Here is an 18,772-nt window from a genome sequence, read left to right as displayed (position 1 = left end):
AATAATTTGAAGTATACTGAAATTACAAAACAATTACGAAATTAAAAAATATATTAAATGAAAACAGAAAATATAAAAAGAGTAAAAAGAATTAGATTATGACAATTATAATGACAACTAATGTCAACTATAAATATAGTTTTTCTTTCATTCTTTATATTTCATCCATTTCTTGAAAAGAGCTGGTAAAAATAGTTCTGTTTAGTTAAATAATAATTACAAAAACGTTTAAATAGAAATATTAACCAATACTTGGTTACAAAAAATGTATTATTTTATTTATTGATTGTTTGATTTGTCTATTTGTGTAGGCCGTAGATAGAAAGCTCATGAGATTTTGTTAGGTTTATAGTGCAAAACTAATCAAATGCTACACCACATGATCCGGTCATGACACCTGTCTCTCTGTGTGTCTGTAGGGTCTCAGAGGATCAGCGACAGTGAGTTCTCAGACTATGACTGTGAGGATGGTGTTGGCGTCGTGTCAGGTAAGATGTTAGCAGGAACATGGTGAAAGTGCCACCGTCTGACAGAGGTGATGAAGACGTTAACTGCTAAATGAGTTTAAAATAAGTCACTATTTGCCTATGAAAACAAACATTATATACTGTATATATATATATATATATATATATATATATATAAAATAGACATTTTAACATTTTGGTATTAATAAATACTACAATAGTATATAAATAATACAAAAATAAGATTACATATTATATACTTAAAATATATATATAAGAAGATACTGCATACTCTGTACCACACAATATATACTGTATACTTTAAAAAAATATTTTGCAATTTATAAAAAAATATATAGTCCCATTGTGTCCAATTATCATCTCATTGTCATGTCTTACTTGCATTTTTAATCCACTTTTGCAGTTAAATTGATTAAATCAAAATGTAAAACATCTTTCTCATAAATTCAATAATGTCCTGCTGTGCACAGTATGAAGTATGGTAGTATGTTACACGTAGATATCTTCACAACTTAGCCTAATACTGGTGCTAAAATGTTCATCTGTACGGGCATCTCAGATGGGAAGGGAAAGCCTAAACAAACACACACACACACACACACACACACACACACACACACACACACACACACACACACACACACACACACACACACACACACATCCACACACATCCACACACCCTTTTTAAAATTCCAGGCATGCTCTTTGTGATAGAGGGACACCCCCGCCCCCCCCCCACCCCGCCATTTAGACTCTCTCTCTCTCTCTCTCATTGATTTTGGCTCCGTCTCTGGGCCGGTTGTAAAGTGCTGATGCAGTGCTTTCCGCCGGGAGGAGAAGATTAACATTCAGAGGAATTATAGATCGCTGCTTTCCCTTCATGCGCTGTGCCGCTGTTGTTGTTTTCTGGCCCGTGTGTCTAGCAGCCGTTCATTTATTGCAGCATGATGCACCGGTGCTGATGCAGTCTCTGCGCTGGAGCATGCCGAGGTCACATTCAGACACTACAGTATGTGTGTGACAGACCAAACCAATGTTACTTGTACGAAGTAAAATTACAAGGGGTACAGTAAAAAAAAAAATTCAGTAAATTGATCTAAAACGTTCTTTTGAACTTTGCATCTATCAAAGAGTCCTGAAAAATGCGTCATGATTTCCACAAAAATATATTGAGCAGAACAACTGTTTTCAACATTGTTAATAATAATTTCTGTTTCTTGAGTAGCAAATCAGCATATTCAAATAATTTCATGTAACACTGAAGACTGGAGTAATGATGCTTAAAAAATTGCTTCACATGAATAAATTAAATAAAAAATAAATGAAAAACTATTGTTTTGAATTGTAAAATACATTTATTGTACATTGATTAAATACATGCAGCCTTGATATGCTTAATAGACTTAATTCAAATACATTTTTAATGGTAGTGTATCATTATGCTACCTTTCAAGATAACTAGTTATGAGTATATTTTAATAAGAATTTTAGATTTTTATGATCATTTCCATCAGAAGTGTCCATGGTGTTGAATAGATAATCTAGTTTGATTAAATATTTTTGCTTGAAGGACTTTATTAAAGCATGTAAAAAAAAAGGGTTTAGTTAAGTAAAGGGTTTAACAGTTTTGCATTAGTCACTCAAAATGAAGTACACATGTAGTATATATTATTAGTGCACAATTGTTCATTAATTCTTTCCCTTTGGTTCGTTACAGACTATAGAAACGGCAGGGACCTCCAGAGCTCCACCCTCTCTGTGCCTGAGCAGGTCTTATCATCCAATCACTGCTCTCGGTCAGCTGACATCAACCGAGCACGCTCACGGTCTCCCAGCATGCCCCCTTCTCAGAGGTAAGACAGATCTGAACCTTCTCTGTTCGTAAACATCTGAATCACTGTTAAGCAGTTTCGGTTTACCATTCACATTTGATTCAAGAATCCAACAACACACAAGATCTAGTGTAACAACAGCGTGTTTGTATCACTGAATCAACAACAATGATCCTGCAGGTAGTAAAAGGTTATTTAGGTTGTTTGTTTGTTTGTTTGTTTTTTAATAAGCCAGCAAGCATTGCCATTATTATTTTTATTATTTTACTTTTTGTAGCGGTTTTCACCTTCACCGGGCAAGTTCGCTTGTTTATTGTTGTTTGTTTATTGTTTAATATTTTATATTTATTTAAGTTTGTTTGTTTAGTAAAGAGTTTGTTTAGTTCCTAATAAACAATTAGGAGCTTTCTTTCGTTCTTTCTTTCTTTCTTTCTTTCTTTCTTTCTTTCTTTCTTTCTTTCTTTCTTTCTTTCTATCTATCTATCTATCTATCTATCTATCTATCTATCTATCTATCTATCTATCTATCTATCTATCTATCTATCTGATTTATTTGATTGCTTGATTGTTTACCTTGGTTTTAATAAAGTGCAAGGAAATCCTGTTTTATTTATTGGGATTATCATAACACTCGTTTAAAATGATCTTTGTTCTTGATACAGCTAAAACTGTGAGTGTTGTTGTCATTGAACAGTAACCACATTTCTTCCACGTGAAAAGTTTGGGTTCATCCCATCATCAGCATCCTCTCTCTTCCCTCAAATCTCTTCATCTCTCTTTTGAAAATCCACGTCTATTCTCTCCATCTGCCTGCAGTCATTTTCTCACCTTACCTCGAACCCGACACAGTCAGCCTCATGACAGTCAGCTGGAGGAACTCAGGTAGAGCCATTGCTGCCAGTGTCTGTCCTCATTAAAGGGATAGTTAATTTTCAAATTAAATTTTGGTATGTTTTAGCTTACCTCAAGGACATCCAAGATGTAGGTTTCTCTGTTTCCTCAGTATTTCCCATTTTGATATTTTTAGGTCCAACCGTTCTTGTCTGTGACTCACATAATGGATGTCTATGGTCACCACCTCAAAGAGCATGCAAAGAGGAGTCAAAATTAAACAATTCCCCATCGTAAGTACACATTGATGACCTAAGACACGAAACGAGCGGATTGTGTAAGAAAACGAACAGTATTTATATCGTTTTTACCTCTTGTACACAACCACGTCCAACTGATCTGAGTTCGCGAGTGCTTCCCGATGTGACGTGCACGCGCGCTCTGGCTTTAGTCTGCGCAAGCGCGGAAAGCGCCGGAAGCGATCTCTCGCACGTGTACATCACTCATTGTTTACACTTACTGCCTATGGTTTACACAGATTTCGGAAGTATTACCTTTCACTGTGAAGATCTAAACATATTTAGACGTACAGGAAATTGCAATGGAAGACGATTTCAATATATCCATAGACAACGTTGAATTTTTTTCATAACCATATTTATTTGAAACAGAATACACAGATCAAGTACTCAGGAGTGATCCGCTGTAGCAACACGTCTTCAAGCCTCAGAGACAGAGATCTCTTCAAAATTGGTGGTGTTTTAGTAGCAAGTGTTGTGAGATGCCAACAGAAGTAGAGAGCATATGTTGTCACGAATGGAACAACTACAAGATGACGACGAGGACATTAACAGTATAACATCACACGCCTGCCTGACTGAAGATCCTGAGTTTTCTCCGCTGTTGAGACGCAGCGTTTTGCACGTTGTGTTTAGTTTGCCACGTATAAACTGGAGGCGACGTCCAATGCCAGAGGGACCCAATGGCACGCTGTCAATAGAGTGAGTAATGTGTTGTATTTTTATTAGAAACGCAACGATTATAGGGTGCATTATAAACATTAATTTATTACAATTACTGCATTATATTTCAGACAGTGCAGATTGAAAGTGTAGCGTGTGGTAAACAATGAGTGATGTGCATGCGCGAGACATCACATCCGGGGCTTTCCGCGCTTGCGCAGACTAAAGCCAGAGCGCGCGTGCACGTCATATCAGGAAGCACTCGCGAACTCAGATCAGTTGGACGTGGTTGTGTACATAAGGGAAAAAATATATAAATACTGTTCGTTTTCTTACACAAACCGCTCGTTTCTTGTATTAGGTCATCAATGTGTACTTATGATGGGGAATTGTTTAATTTTGACTCCTCTTTGCATGCTCTTTGAGGTGGTGACCATAGACATCCATTATGTGAGTCACAGACAAGAACGGTTGGACCTAAAAATATCAAAATGGGAAATACTGAGGAAACAAAGAAACCTACATCTTGGATGTCCTTGACGTAAGCTAAAACATACCAAAATTTAATTTGAAAGTGAACTATCCCTTTAACCTCCTGCTGAGAGCCTCCACTAACACATCAGTGTTTCTCAAACCCTGACTTCCTCTGAACGAATCCAGGTTTTCAGTACAATACATTTATAAGCATGACATTATAAGATGCAACCAGTTTGATACTATTTTGTTGAAAACCTGAATTCATGAGGGTCTCTGACATTGAGAAACTTGAATCCGCACAACCTCATGTTGGCTTAATGTCAATGCTGGTATAAATGCATAATACAAAATTCGGTGCACAAAATTGTATGTATATTTAAGTTATAAATAAGTTTGTTACTTGACATATTGTGGATGCAGCATCATGCAAAATCAAATATTTTTGTTTGCCAATGCCACTACGAAAATTCTGATTTTTTTTCACGTATTTTATCACTTGTGATTATTAATTTATTCTACAAATTATTTTTTTCACAAGACATGCAATATAAAAATAGCACTCCTCATGGGTGAATCAATTTTATTTATTTCAATATTTTAAATGATAATACTGTTATAATTACTACTTTTCTTAATTGAATGAGTTGTGTCTGTAATTGAAAATAAATTATTATAGCTTAAAGCACACAAAAAAAAACATTTCAGAAATAATTTTATAAAAATGTGAAACATTATTATTATTATTATTATTAAATTAATGTAGTATTATTATTAGTAGTAGTCATATTACTGCTGGATGTTAATAATATAATTGACTTTATTTTAATAATTAATTTTCATTATTAAATGAATTTTAATTACAAATATTTAAAAACTATTTTCCAGACTTTTTTCATGTGTGAAAAAAATAGCTTTGCGCACATCAAATCAACAGGTCATCAGTGACTCATTACTGTCGACACAAGGTTGTCACTGGAATGACTGGAAAGCTAGGAAACACCCTCTCTCCTAATGTACACAGCTCCTGCAAAAAGAGTTGGAAAATATATTCACCATAGATTCTGTCTTTGTAAGAATGGTGAGATACTGTATGCCTTTGACTCATTCTTAAAGCCCCATTTTCATTCTCTCATAAGGTCATCATAAAGAAACTGAGCACTTACTTTTACAGCTAGCTCATGCTTTGTTTTAACAAAGTGAGAAATTATGGAAAATGGAATTCATAAATACAGTACTTCACTACCTTAAGCTTATTAATGGAATCGTAGTTTCGCTTTGTGTGTGTAGTCTCTAACATGGTGTTTAGTGTGAAAAGTTGTTCAGCATGTGTTATTCACTATAATGTACATTGATATGGATTTTTTTTCAATTATTTACTTTTGATAAAACACTATAACAAAGATGTGTTGTGTTGATGTGACGTTTTTAACTTCAAAGAGTTGCCTCTATCTAAAATACGAGTCCTCTATTAGTAATATTGCTTTTCTCCAGCGAAAACGTTTTCTCATCTGAAGCAGGAAAGAAATATGCACAGATCAATCACTGTTTACAAGTGAAAACAGATCAAATTAGTTCTTCAGAAATGACATTAAACAAACATTTCAGTGGATTTTGATGTGGAAGAACATCAGAGGATGGACTTTTTTTCACTGGAAGAAGTATTATTATGGATTATGCATATTTTGTCCACAAGTGACAGCTCAAAGTTAAAATGCCTTATTAATGATGGATTTGTTATAAAAATAGAAAGCTTTTAACTTTACAAGATGTTAATTGTGGGACTGGAATTACTGTGATGTTTTAATCAGCTGTTTGGACTCTCATTCTGACGGCACCCATTCACTGCAGAGGATCTATTGTCGATCAAGTGATACAATGTTAAATTACTCCATATCTGGTCTGAAACAAACTTATCTACATCTTGGTTGGCCTGTGAATGGATTTTCATTGTTGTGTGAATTGTTCCTTTAAACCCTGATGGTGTGTGTACTGCACACTCTGAATGGTTTATGTGGTCAGTTCCAAATATTTGCATCTTTTTGGGATCCGTGGCAGTAGTGTGTGTTCCATCAGTCAGCAGGTGGTGGTCAGGTTACCGCGTCCTGCTAGGATGGCCCATCATAGAGGCGTACAGTGACATGGAGGGGTATACCGTTGCTGCAGCATATTTGGGTCAGCCATTTATGGCCTGTCTAAAATGTCGACAGCCTTTTAGTTTCAAGATGAAGACATTATATGGGATGATATCCAACACCGAGAGCATCCCTGCTGCTGTCATGAGCTGGGCCAATTTCATTACCATAAAAAATAAAAACAAATATGAAAAAAAAAAATATATATATATATATATTACAGGCTTTTTTACAGGGTCACTTTATTTATCTCAATGTATTATTAATAAATCAGTGTTTTGATGCTGGACAACTTTTCAGACACTACACGTCTTTTTGTGTCATCTTGTGTATTAGTATGTTATACTGTGCCAAATGTTTTAAGCAGTGTTGGTTTCCCATTAATTTTCTCCATAGGGATTTAAAACAAACAAACAAACAAAAACTCACATTTCACTGCTGGTTATATATGCTATATATCTGCAGGTCTTTATGTTCCCTAAAAATCCTTATTTTTTCCTTCCACAAATGAAGGCAGACTTCTCATGTTATGTCATTTTGCTTCTTAAGTAAATACCACTTATTTTAAGAATCTTCAAACATTTGCACTGGAAACAAGACAAGAATACCGATGAAGAACATATTTGGAAATCTGTGCTCTGCATTTCATTATTGACATATTGTGCTGCATTCGATTTCTTCCTTAAATGTTCTTTACTTGGCCTTAAAACATCTTAAAAAGTCTTTACTTTACCTTCATAAAACCTGCAGAAATCCTGTGAAATATTTAACATTATCTGTAAAAAAAATAAATAAAAAAATCTCTCTGAGTAAAATGGATGGGATTTTACCTTCTGTAAAAATGTGGGAATAATCTTAGAGTGATCTTTCCTTCCTCAGTTTTTAATAACAATTCATTCATTTCTTCTCTTTCTTTATTTTTATGCTTCCATGATCTGAGTGCTGCAAAATGTGTGATTTTGAATTTCTGAACTTAATTATGCTTTTCTAATGTGTCTTTCAGTCTTATTAAATCATGTAGCATATCACTGTACAGAACCATCGGTTTAGACTCATATATTGGTTGCTTCCAAGTGCCAAAGACGACACAACTTTACCATGAGCTGTTAGAGTCTCTCAGTGCTTTCCCAGAATGCCATGCGGTGTTCTGAGACTCAACCGACCTCACCTACACTAAACATCGCCCTGTTTCCCCGCATCACGTTTCTCCAGGAATTACGGCTCGCCAGACAGGCACGAGTATCACCACAGGTCCCGTTCTGCAGACCAGCGGTCCGCACTGGAGCGGCCCATGTACAGTCGCTCTCGCTCCACGGAGCGGCCACCTGACGGCCCCCACATGAGGTCATCAATGCCCTCCCTGTCAGGACACTCCGCTCCACCCTCCCCTGCCTTATCGAGGTGACCCAGATCAAAGCAGACGCTCACCCCGCAAACCAGACCTGAAACTAATCAAACAAAACATCCTTCATGTGCTAACAAAGACTCCCTGCATCCATCCAACCAACCGACCCTTTGATTTGATTTATTTGTTGTCCTCTTTGCAGCCGTGCTGTTGTATCTGCTCCATCTCATCTCTGTAGATGCACCAGATACTCTTCATTTCTTTTTAATGATTTGTTTTATAGCAAAACGCATACCAGTTGTACTTTCAGTGAGTGGTGTGGAATGTTCATTGGTTGTTATCCCTATACTGTGATATTTAACTCACCCCCCCCCCCCCCTTTTGGTTGTTTTTGTCTCGAATCCTAATGTTTTGTTTGTTTTGGGTGATGGCAGAGAAAAACGCACACTTCTCTTGCAGCATCACTGTGGAAGAGTCACCTTCATGTGCCAAAGCATCAAGCATTTTGTCATATGTAGTAAATGTACATGCTAATGAATATTTGAGCAGTGTTGCAAATTGTTAAACTAAAGAATAAGCCTATATAAACTACATATAACACTACATATAACGTTTGGAATAAAATGGCAGACCAAATGGATTATATCAGATGCTGGTTTTCTATAGTCATTTGAACAATATTACAATACAAATTACAAAAAGTCATTACAGTATCAATTTAGTTTTTATTAAAGGTGTTTTTATTAAAAAAGACTAAATAAAATAAAATAAAATATATATATATATTGTTCGAAATTGTAAGCTTTTTTTTTTTAGAAAGAAAATAATCAGCAAGGACACATTAAATAGATAAAAAGTGACAGTAAAGATATTAATAGTGTTACTAATGATTTTTCTTTTAAATAAATGCAGTTGTTGAGTTGAGTTATGCTGCTAATAAATTACATTTTAAAATATATTTCAATGAAAAAGAGTTATTGTAAATTGTAATTATATTTTATAATATATTTTTGATTAAATAAATCTGGCCTTGATAAGCATAAGAGACTCCTTTAACAAACGTTACCTATCTTAATATTTTGAATAGTGTTAATCTTAGTATCATTACATTATATACTATAATACTGCATATTTTGAGGAATTTACTATTCACTAATTTACTTAATTTACTAAGACAGTGATATTTAATACTTCAATCAAAATCATCTTTATTAATTAACTAACCGTATATATAGTGTTATGTGATTATGAAATCATTTTGTTTTAGTTTATACAAAATGCTGATGGAAATCCATGATGTTTGTTTACTGTTATTTTAATCCTCAGCATCATTCAAATGGAAGTGCATGATATTACAGCACATGTATATGTGAAATATCATATATATGACTGACTAAACCACTCCTTTTCAGCACATGCTTTTTAACCCTATTTATTTATAAAGTATTGTAATATGAGTTATATTTTAGTTTGCTGATTCTTCATAAATCAACTCTGAAGTCTCCTTATGCCTTTTTTTTATGTTCTATTAAGCTACTTTGTGTTGATTAGAAGTTTCTTGCTAGCACTGTCACTGTTTGAATAGCGTTAAGGTACATGTAAATAACAACCATAATAAAGGGGATTTATTTATTTATTTATGTTTTGTCTACTAGGGCACATCCTCGTGGAGGATCGGTTCAGACCAGCCCCACCGGGACCCCCGTGAACAGCAGGAGAGGACGACAGCTCCCACAACTGCCTCCAAAAGGGACGCTGGAAAGAAGTAAGTCTGTTTTTCTGTGCAGCTTCTTTTTTGTTGGCTATTGCTCATGCTGAGATGTTTATTTGAGAGGTGGGATTGCAGAATGACTGACTCTGCAAATGTTGTGCTTTGCTATAGTTACAGTCAGCAATGCATCATATCCCAGTTACAGACTGTTTTAGAAAGAAAAACTTGGCTAAAAAGCACTGATGTATTTTCTGTTGAAGTAAGATAATAATTAAAATATTTACCAATTTTTAGCATTAGGTAACTACTTAGGTTAACATTAACATTAATCTTAAATGAAAGATACGTCTCAGGCATCTTTATTAATGTTAATTTCAGTATTGACTTATATATCATTAAAATCAAAAGGTTCTCTTAATCTCTTAATATTATTTAATGGACCCAAGGTACTTGAACAATAGTTCTTTTTTCTCTCTTTTTTTACATTAAATGAGCTTAATAAATATTTTCAGTTAATGTTAGTTAAAAAACTAACAGTTAATGGTGGCACCTTATTATAAAGTGTAACTTAAACAGTTAAAGTATGCGGACATATTTTTTTGTCAGCAGTTTTACAAATGGTTACAAATAAATAAATCTCTGTTTCATGTACAACTTAAAAAAATCAACAGACAATGACTTCAAGCCAAATAAATAATAATAATTATATAATATAATATATATATATATATATATATATATATATATATATATATATATATATATATATATATATATATATCAACTTTTGATTTAATTTCTGCACAGAAAATCTAATTGTATGAGTTTCTTTCTAATAAATAGGCAAATTTCTTGGAATCAGTGTTGTTAACATTTAAATAAATGGGTAAATATGATGATACATTTTGTTTTCCCCCACGGGTGGGCGGAGCCTCCTTGATGATTGACTGTTGAACTGGTGTGTCAAGTAGGAGTCTACAAATTGTCATTTCACGTGTCAAAAAATTATTATCATTCTTTTTAGGAATCGTTATGCATTATCACAACAGTGCTCTGTTTCATTAGCCCACTGGCTGAATATGACACAGTTTGTGCTGTTGTTATATTTGAGTGCGGACGACACACATGATCATGTAAATGACATGTGTGGTTGAGTTGCATGTGCGCTCTGATGTTTCCCTCTCTCATTCCTCTCTCAGAAGATGGAGATGAAGAACTTGAGCCTTGTCCAGGTGTGTAACACGTCTGTGAAGGTTTAATCTGTCAGAAGGAGCTTCTGATTGAATTAAACATAACTGCAATGGTCTTGAGCAGGCATTTCCTCTATAGACTTGTCTAAAATTTGTCTTTTTAGAAGTGAATTCCATCTCTATTTTGGACACAACAAATGCTCCATCAGAGTTTTCTCTGAGAGGTTATGAAGCCAGGTCCATTGTAAACTCTTCATGTTTAAATGTGAATGTAGACAGGTAGTTTTTGGTTTTTCCTTTGTCTTCCTGTAGCAGTGACTGTGTAATGTTGTGATAAAGGATTTTCAAAATGTGTTTTTGTTTTCCCAGTGACCTTTGTGTTGTTTTAGAAGCAGTCACAGTATCTGTCTTGTCCAATCATTGTTTGATTTTTAAGATGTGCTGTTCTATTTTGCTAATATCATTTTGAATTATTGCTGCAAAACAGGGATTTCCGGAAACATTTATTTTCATCATCAATGTCGAAAACAGTTCCGTTTATTATTTTTGTGGAAACTGTAATACATTTTTTTCATAATGAATTGGTGGCTAGAATGTTAAAAGAACAACTATTTGAAATATAAATCTTTTGTAACATTATAAAAGTCTTTACTGTCACTTTTTATTAGTTTATCGCATCCTTGATGAATAGAAGTATAATGTACTTTTCTTTAAATAAAAAACTGACTCCAAATGGTACTGTATATTATAGAGATCTAGTACAGAAAACCCTAAACCGGCCCATGAGACCTGAGTAATGTTATGTAGTCAGTTTATACATAGCTTTAGATTTGTGTCATATTTAGATTTGCAAATGAAAAATTAGTTGTAGAGACCAACACAAACAGACATGTTTCCAACCGATCGCACTTCCTCCACTCCCATCTGCCACATCCGTCGTATTTCTCACAAGATCTGGTCTGTTAGGAGTGTGTGTGTGTGTGTCTGCCACTTTCCCAGCATCCATCTCTGCTTTCTGTCCAACTGGTGTTTACACTACATCAGCTGTTTGAAGTACTCTCATCTCTCTTTTTTTTCATATGACACTCAGAATGATTTATTAGAAGTCTGACTTGTATTTTGTGCATTTGTGGGAATTTTTGCAGTGTTTTTACTCCACTGATCCTGTTGTTGTGTTAAAGCTTATGAAATGAGGGCGAACGGCCCAGCGGTTAACGGCAGGAAAGGCAAGTCTCTCCAGGCGTGTGTTTGCAGTGTAGCTAAGCAGTATTTTCCTCTTCATCTTCTTTTCCTCACCTTCAGGGCCTCGTATTTATATTATGATATATTTTTTAAATATATCAAATAATCACAATGTGTTTACATTTTAAAGTCTGAAATATGAGAAATCAAAATTGACCACATTTTCTTTCTTAATTTGCAAATCTAGTGCATACCAAAAACAAAAAATGTGAGTTTAGGGGTGGAGTTCATTAATTTCAATTTTTCTGTTATATTGAATAGCAAATGTTTAATAATTGTTCCTCGTGTTAATTTATGGAGTTTTTACCTATCACCCAGTCCTTACATCTTTAAAATGTCTTTTCTTTACTCAAAACTGAAGGATTGACGTGTCACAGATCTTTGCACGAGTTCTGCATGGATGAGTCGGTTTCTAGGTTTTTCTCTGTCTCTTTCTAGGTCAGTCTCTCCCTCTTCACGACTCTCATATATTCTCTCTTGTGTGGGTTGTCATTGTTTTAATGCATTTTGCTGTGAATAATGAGGGATATTTATAGAGAGATTGTGTTGAATTAAATTGATCTAGCTTGTGTCTGGATAAGTGTTGTGCACTATAGCTAGTGACTTATACTCTAAATAAATTTAAAACACTGTTCTGCTTAAAGTCATTTTGCAATGTTTCTTTACTTTAGATGTTATAGAATTATATATTTTAATAAATGTAAATCCGTGGTTCTTCTGACCGCATTGATTTGTAGGACGCAGTTCTGTGGTTTAACCAGCAGATGACGCACAATCATGTGTTGAGAGGAGCTGTTCGCTGCATTAGTGCTGAAATTAGAAAATTACTCTCTCTACCTCTTCATCCTTTTGATTTATTTTACAAAGCCAACTTAATGCAAAAACGAAATACAGAAGAATAACGTCTGCAGACTATATTTCAGGAACAAACATTGATATATGAAAAAATATTTGAATGTTTAATCAGTCTTAATGTATTGCATTAGACACAAAATAAATAAGAAATGTCAGAAACACACTTCTTAATGAAACTAAAGGAATACAAAGTGTCACATTTAGATTTTCAAGCCTGATTTAGCTGTTAGTGTTCAGATATATTTGTCCACTGTAACTGCACAATGGGGGAATTACAATCCTCAGTTTGTCTGGCACACGTCAAGCCATATGCTAAAGCTGCCTGTGTCTCTGTGTCAATGGCCTGCATGGTAAGAGGTGACATGGGAGGACCAGCAGAGCTCAGTGGTCAGTACTGGTCACTCATCTAACGGCCATCAGGAGGAGACGCACATCACTGCTCAGACAGGTTTGACCTCTGACCTCTCTGATCTTGACCCTGTCTGCTCTTTCCGCTCTTTCTCTGAATGATTTTGAGCTTTGGCTTTAAGTCTCTGGATGAATAAGGGCAGTGCACGTGAAGTTAATGAGGAAGGTGAAAGTCAGTTGACCATTTGATGCTCATGGCACACAAACTGACAAGATCTGACTGAAATCCTCAGTTTCAGTCTGATTTTCTTTATCTACACGCAAATTTTAACAAGATTTTCCGTAAAGACACTGACACTGCTGTCTATTTGTTTGAATTCTTCGATTTTTCCACACCAGTCTGTTATTGTAATATCAAGTATTTTTGATAAACTCATTGGAAATGATGCATTAAAGAAAACACACACTGTTTTAATTTAACTAAAGTTAGTCAAGCTATTTATGTTTAGTTTTTTGATCATCTTTAACTATTGAAATTTCTCAATTATATATATTGTTCATTCATAAACATGCAGTCATAAATCATCTTTGAAAGAATCCTTAAATTTCTTAACCAAGTCAGTTTTTATTTGATCAAAATTACATTAAAAACAGTAATATTGTGAAATATTATCATTTTCTGTTTTAATGCATTTTAAAATGTAATTGTAATATGAAAATATTGAAAATATTATGTCCTATTCTGTTAAATTATAAAAAAATCTTTAATGCATTTTTACAAAAAACCTGACCTGGAATGGTAATGTTTCTTTCTAAGAATTAATATATATATATATAGTAAATATAATATATATATACTTTTTTTTTTTAAATGCAGCGATGTGCATTCGATTAGTATACATTTTATGTTCCTTTTGCTCTGAATAAATTGTTATTATTATTGTTAAATTTTTTAAAACGCTTAGCTTGCAATTCACATTTAACCAGTCACAGATAAGTAGACACACGCTCTTTGTGTGAATTTTCATTGTCCATTCACATTGTACAACCCGAATTCCGGAAAAGTTGGGACGTTTTTTAAATTTTAATAAAATGAAAACTAAAAGACTTTCAAATCACATGAGCCAATATTTTATTCACAATAGAACATAGATAACATAGCAAATGTTTAAACTGAGAAAGTTTACAATTTTATGCACAAAATGAGCTCATTTCAATTTTGATTTCTGCTACAGGTCTCAAAATAGTTGGGACGGGGCATGTTTACCATGGTGTAGCATCTCCTTTTCTTTTCAAAACAGTTTGAAGACGTCTGGGCATTGAGGCTATGAGTTGCTGGATTTTTGCTGTTGGAATTTGGTCCCATTCTTACCTTATATAGATTTCCAGCTGCTGAAGAGTTCGTGGTCATCTTTGACGTATTTTTCGTTTAATGATGCACCAAATGTTCTCTATAGGTGAAAGATCTGGACTGCAGGCAGGCCAGGTTAGCACCCGGACTCTTCTACGATGAAGCCATGCTGTTGTTATAGCTGCAGTATGTGGTTTTGCATTGTCCTGCTGAAATAAACAATGCCTTCCCTGAAATAGACGTTGTTTGGAGGGAAGCATATGTTGCTCTAAAACCTTTATATACCTTTCAGCATTCACAGAGCCTTCCAAAACATGCAAGCTGCCCATACCGTATGCACTTATGCACCCCCATACCATCAGAGATGCTGGCTTTTGAACTGAACGCTGATAACATGCTGGAAGGTCTCCCTCCTCTTTAGCCCGGAGGACACGGCGTCCGTGATTTCCAACAAGAATGTCAAATTTGGACTCATCTGACCATAAAACACTATTCCACTTTGAAATAGTCCATTTTAAATGAGCCTTGGCCCACAGGACACGACGGCGCTTCTGGACCATGTTCACATATGGCTTCCTTTTTGCATGATAGAGCTTTAGTTGGCATCTGCTGATGGCACGGCGGATTGTGTTTACCGACAGTGGTTTCTGAAAGTATTCCTTGGCCCATTTAGTAATGTCATTGACACAATCATGCCGATGAGTGATGCAGTGTCGTCTGAGAGCCCGAAGACCACGGGCATCCAATAAAGGTCTCCGGCCTTGTCCCTTACGCACAGAGATTTCTCCAGTTTCTCTGAATCTTTTGATGATGTTATGCACTGTAGATGATGAGATTTGCAAAGCCTTTGCAATTTGACGTTGAGGAACATTGTTTTTAAAGTTTTCCACAATTTTTTTATGCAGTCTTTCACAGATTGGAGAGCCTCTGCCCATCTTTACTTCTGAGAGACTCTGCTTCTCTAAGACAAAGCTTTTATAGCTAATCATGTTACAGACCTGATATCAATTAACTTAATTAATCACTAGATGTTCTCCCAGCTGAATCTTTTCAAAACTGCTTGCTTTTTTAGCCATTTGTTGCCCCCGTGCCAATATTTTTGAGACCTGTAGCAGGCATTAAATTTTAAATGAGCTAATTAAGTGGATAAAAGTGTAAAATTTCTCAGTTTAAACATTTGCTACGTTATCTATGTTCTATTGTGAATAAAATATTAGCTGATGAGATTTGAAATTCCTTTAGTTTTCATTTTATTAAAATTTAAAAAACGTCCCAACTTTTCCGGAATTCGGGTTGTACAATCAGAACATTCAAATAAAAAACTAAAACAATTTAAACAGTGTCTTTTTAAATAGAGATGTTCATCTCCACTTTGTGCACAAAGCTTATGGAAATTATAGAGCTGCGTATGATGAATATAGCTTCAGACAAATGTATTAATGTGTTGAATGTATTACTGAGCTAAACATAAATGAGACGACGGTGATACAAGCATCAGTGACAAAGCAGAACAATGTTATTCTTGCTCTGAGGATCTTGTTCCAGAATAGCTTTCTGATAAGATGGTTGCGTGTGTGTGTGTGTGTTTGGGGAGGTTAATAGGGTCCGGTTAATGAATGTCCCATCAGTGCAGCCGTCTGTGTGGAATGGCATCATCTTGAGGATGATTAATGCATAAGAAATGTGCTTGGGTACACAAGATCATGCACGCAGGGTTGTGGCATGATTAATGTCGCGGCGAATCAAAGCACGGCTCGAGAAAACAATGAAGAACTGAGAAAAAATGAGCCGTATCAGCAGATTGTGTTCCCTGTGAAGAGACAGATAAAGAATTTGAATATTGAGAGGAGGAGGGTGTCCAATTAGTGCAAAAAAGTGGCCTTAGACGCCAGCGCCATTATATAAGATACTACACGCGCACTGAACAAATGATCTAAACGAGGATGCTGGGATATCTGTGATCAGGACCAGACTGAAGGATCATTAGGACACCTTACTCCAGTGCCTGATTCAGAGATGATGTTCTGACTACATTCTTAAAAAAGGTTCCAAAATCAGGTTCCCTTTCAAGGGAACTTCGAACTGCGTCCTCTGAGGGGACACTATGGGGAACACCTCGTCGTGACCCGTGTCTGAAGCATACTTTGAAAAACGCCAACGTGTTGGCCGGCGACAGCCTCTGACGTCACTACCAGCGCGACTATAAATACGCGCCCGTAGGACCCGTCACTATCTTCTTCGTCTTCAGTTGACTGTTTTGTTTGAAGCGTGCATCTGAGAAACGACCAAAACGGTAAGAGCGATCTATTACTGTTTTCATCATGGCTTCCACTAGCAAGGCGTTTAGACAGTGTGTGCATCCGTGTCAGCGTTATCTGACACCCGATGACACGCACACTCTTTGCGTCTCTTGTTTGGGCGAAGAGCACGCGCGCGATGTCCTTGAGGGGGCGGTCTGCGTGCACTGCGAGCGTTTCTCTCTGAGAAAGCTCCACTCTCGTTTGTCTCTCTTTTCGAGGAAAGAGGGACAGCCATCTGGATCCCGCGGCTCAGGTCCCGCCGTTGCCGAGGCACGGAGGAGAATGAGCTCGTGGGGATCACAAATGGATCTCGCTGAGGAGTGTAGAGAGGGACCTTCCTTTTCACACTCTCTGGCGGCGAACGAGAGCGAACTTCGGGAGGCAGATGTGGTATCATTAACCCATTCTGACACTGAAGTTAGTGCTCTGCTGGGTTCTACCCAGGAAGAGCAGGAGATGTCTGAGAGTGGTGAAGAAGCTGAGGCTGAGCCTTCTCAATCCTCCTGTCCCGCGTATGAGGAGCTGTTAGAGGTTATGGATCGCGCCACGGCAAAATTAGATTTGCCATGGAAGCGTGCCAGCAAGGTGGCGCCACGAGGTCGCCTTGCTGAGCGGTACTTGTCTGACCATAGCCCTCCAGCCCAGGTGAGCCTTCCATTCTTGCCTGACTTACATGCAGAAGTCGAAAAGGAATGGAAGAGGCCGTTTTCCTCTCGCATCCACCGGTTTCAGCATACGAGCTATGCTAATATCGAGGGCTTGCATGAGAACGGCTATGAGAGGATGCCCCCTGTAGAAGAGACGCTGGCTTGCTATCTCTCTGTGGGGCAAACATCCTCTCTTAAATCTCCCGCTTTGCCATCTAAGCCCCTCCAAGATACATCCCGCTTAAATGGCAGGTCATACGCGGCAGCCGGTCAGGCTGTGGCTTCACTGCACACGATGGCGGTGCTCCAGGCCTACCAGGCTGACCTGCTGAAGGACCTGGATACAGGTGAGGGCCTTTCACCTGACCAGGTAGCCGAGCTGCGCCGCACCACAGACCTCTCTCTCCGAGCTACCAAGCAGGCCGCCTCCGCCATGGGCAGGTCTATGGCGGCCATGGTGGTGACGGAGAGACATCTGTGGGTGAACCTGGCTGACATCGGGAAGGAAGAAAGGGGGTTTCTTCTCGATGCTTCGGTCTCGCCTTCTGAGCTTTTTGGTACCTCCATCGAGATGGTGGTCGGGAAGTTCAGGGAGGCAAGGGCGCGCTCAGCGGCCTTTAAATCCTTCATTCCACGAAGGTCCAGGTCCGAGCCCGAGCAACTCAGGGGTCCTGGCTCATCTCGATCTGAGGGTCGTAGAGGGGCGCAGAAGGCTAGTGTTGCGGCTCGCGCTCCTCCCCCGCCTAAGGGCAGGGGCAAGAGGAACCGCGGGTCACGGAGCGGTAAGCAGGGTCTGAGGGACGTGATTCGGACGAGGCAGCGTCCTCGCCCGGGTCAGAGCGGTAGTATGACCTAGTAGCTCCGGATGTTTTTAACCTCTGTTTTTAACCTCTGTTTTTTGTCCTCCCCTGCCTAATTCCCCTGTAGCCACCAGCTTCCACCTGATCGAGGTTAGGTGGACGGTGCTGGTGGTTATATGTCTACTAACAATCTCTGTGAGTTTCCTTACAGTAGCTAGGTGGCCAAAGAATTGGCACAGCACTGCAGGGAATTCCATA

The 18,772-nt window shown here is 37.2% G+C and overlaps 1 protein-coding gene across 1 annotated transcript in view; it reads left to right on the top strand.

Moving 5' to 3' along the window:
* The window catches only part of LOC132157949 (regulating synaptic membrane exocytosis protein 2-like), a 98,354-nt gene that overhangs the window by 23,800 nt on the left and 55,782 nt on the right, over positions 1 to 18,772 (top strand). Inside the window, exons 11-16 of the mRNA XM_059567192.1 lie at positions 420 to 488; positions 2,209 to 2,344; positions 3,140 to 3,205; positions 7,938 to 8,126; positions 9,726 to 9,835; positions 10,981 to 11,013. Of these exons, the coding sequence (XP_059423175.1) occupies positions 420 to 488; positions 2,209 to 2,344; positions 3,140 to 3,205; positions 7,938 to 8,126; positions 9,726 to 9,835; positions 10,981 to 11,013 (603 nt within the window). The remainder of the gene's footprint in view (positions 1 to 419; positions 489 to 2,208; positions 2,345 to 3,139; positions 3,206 to 7,937; positions 8,127 to 9,725; positions 9,836 to 10,980; positions 11,014 to 18,772) is intronic.

This window comes from Carassius carassius, chromosome 15 (assembly GCF_963082965.1).
Source record: "Carassius carassius chromosome 15, fCarCar2.1, whole genome shotgun sequence".
In the NCBI taxonomy this organism is placed as follows: Eukaryota; Metazoa; Chordata; class Actinopteri; order Cypriniformes; family Cyprinidae; genus Carassius; species Carassius carassius.
Note: the sequence above shows the minus strand (reverse complement) of the source record. Positions and strands in the feature narration are given on the sequence as shown.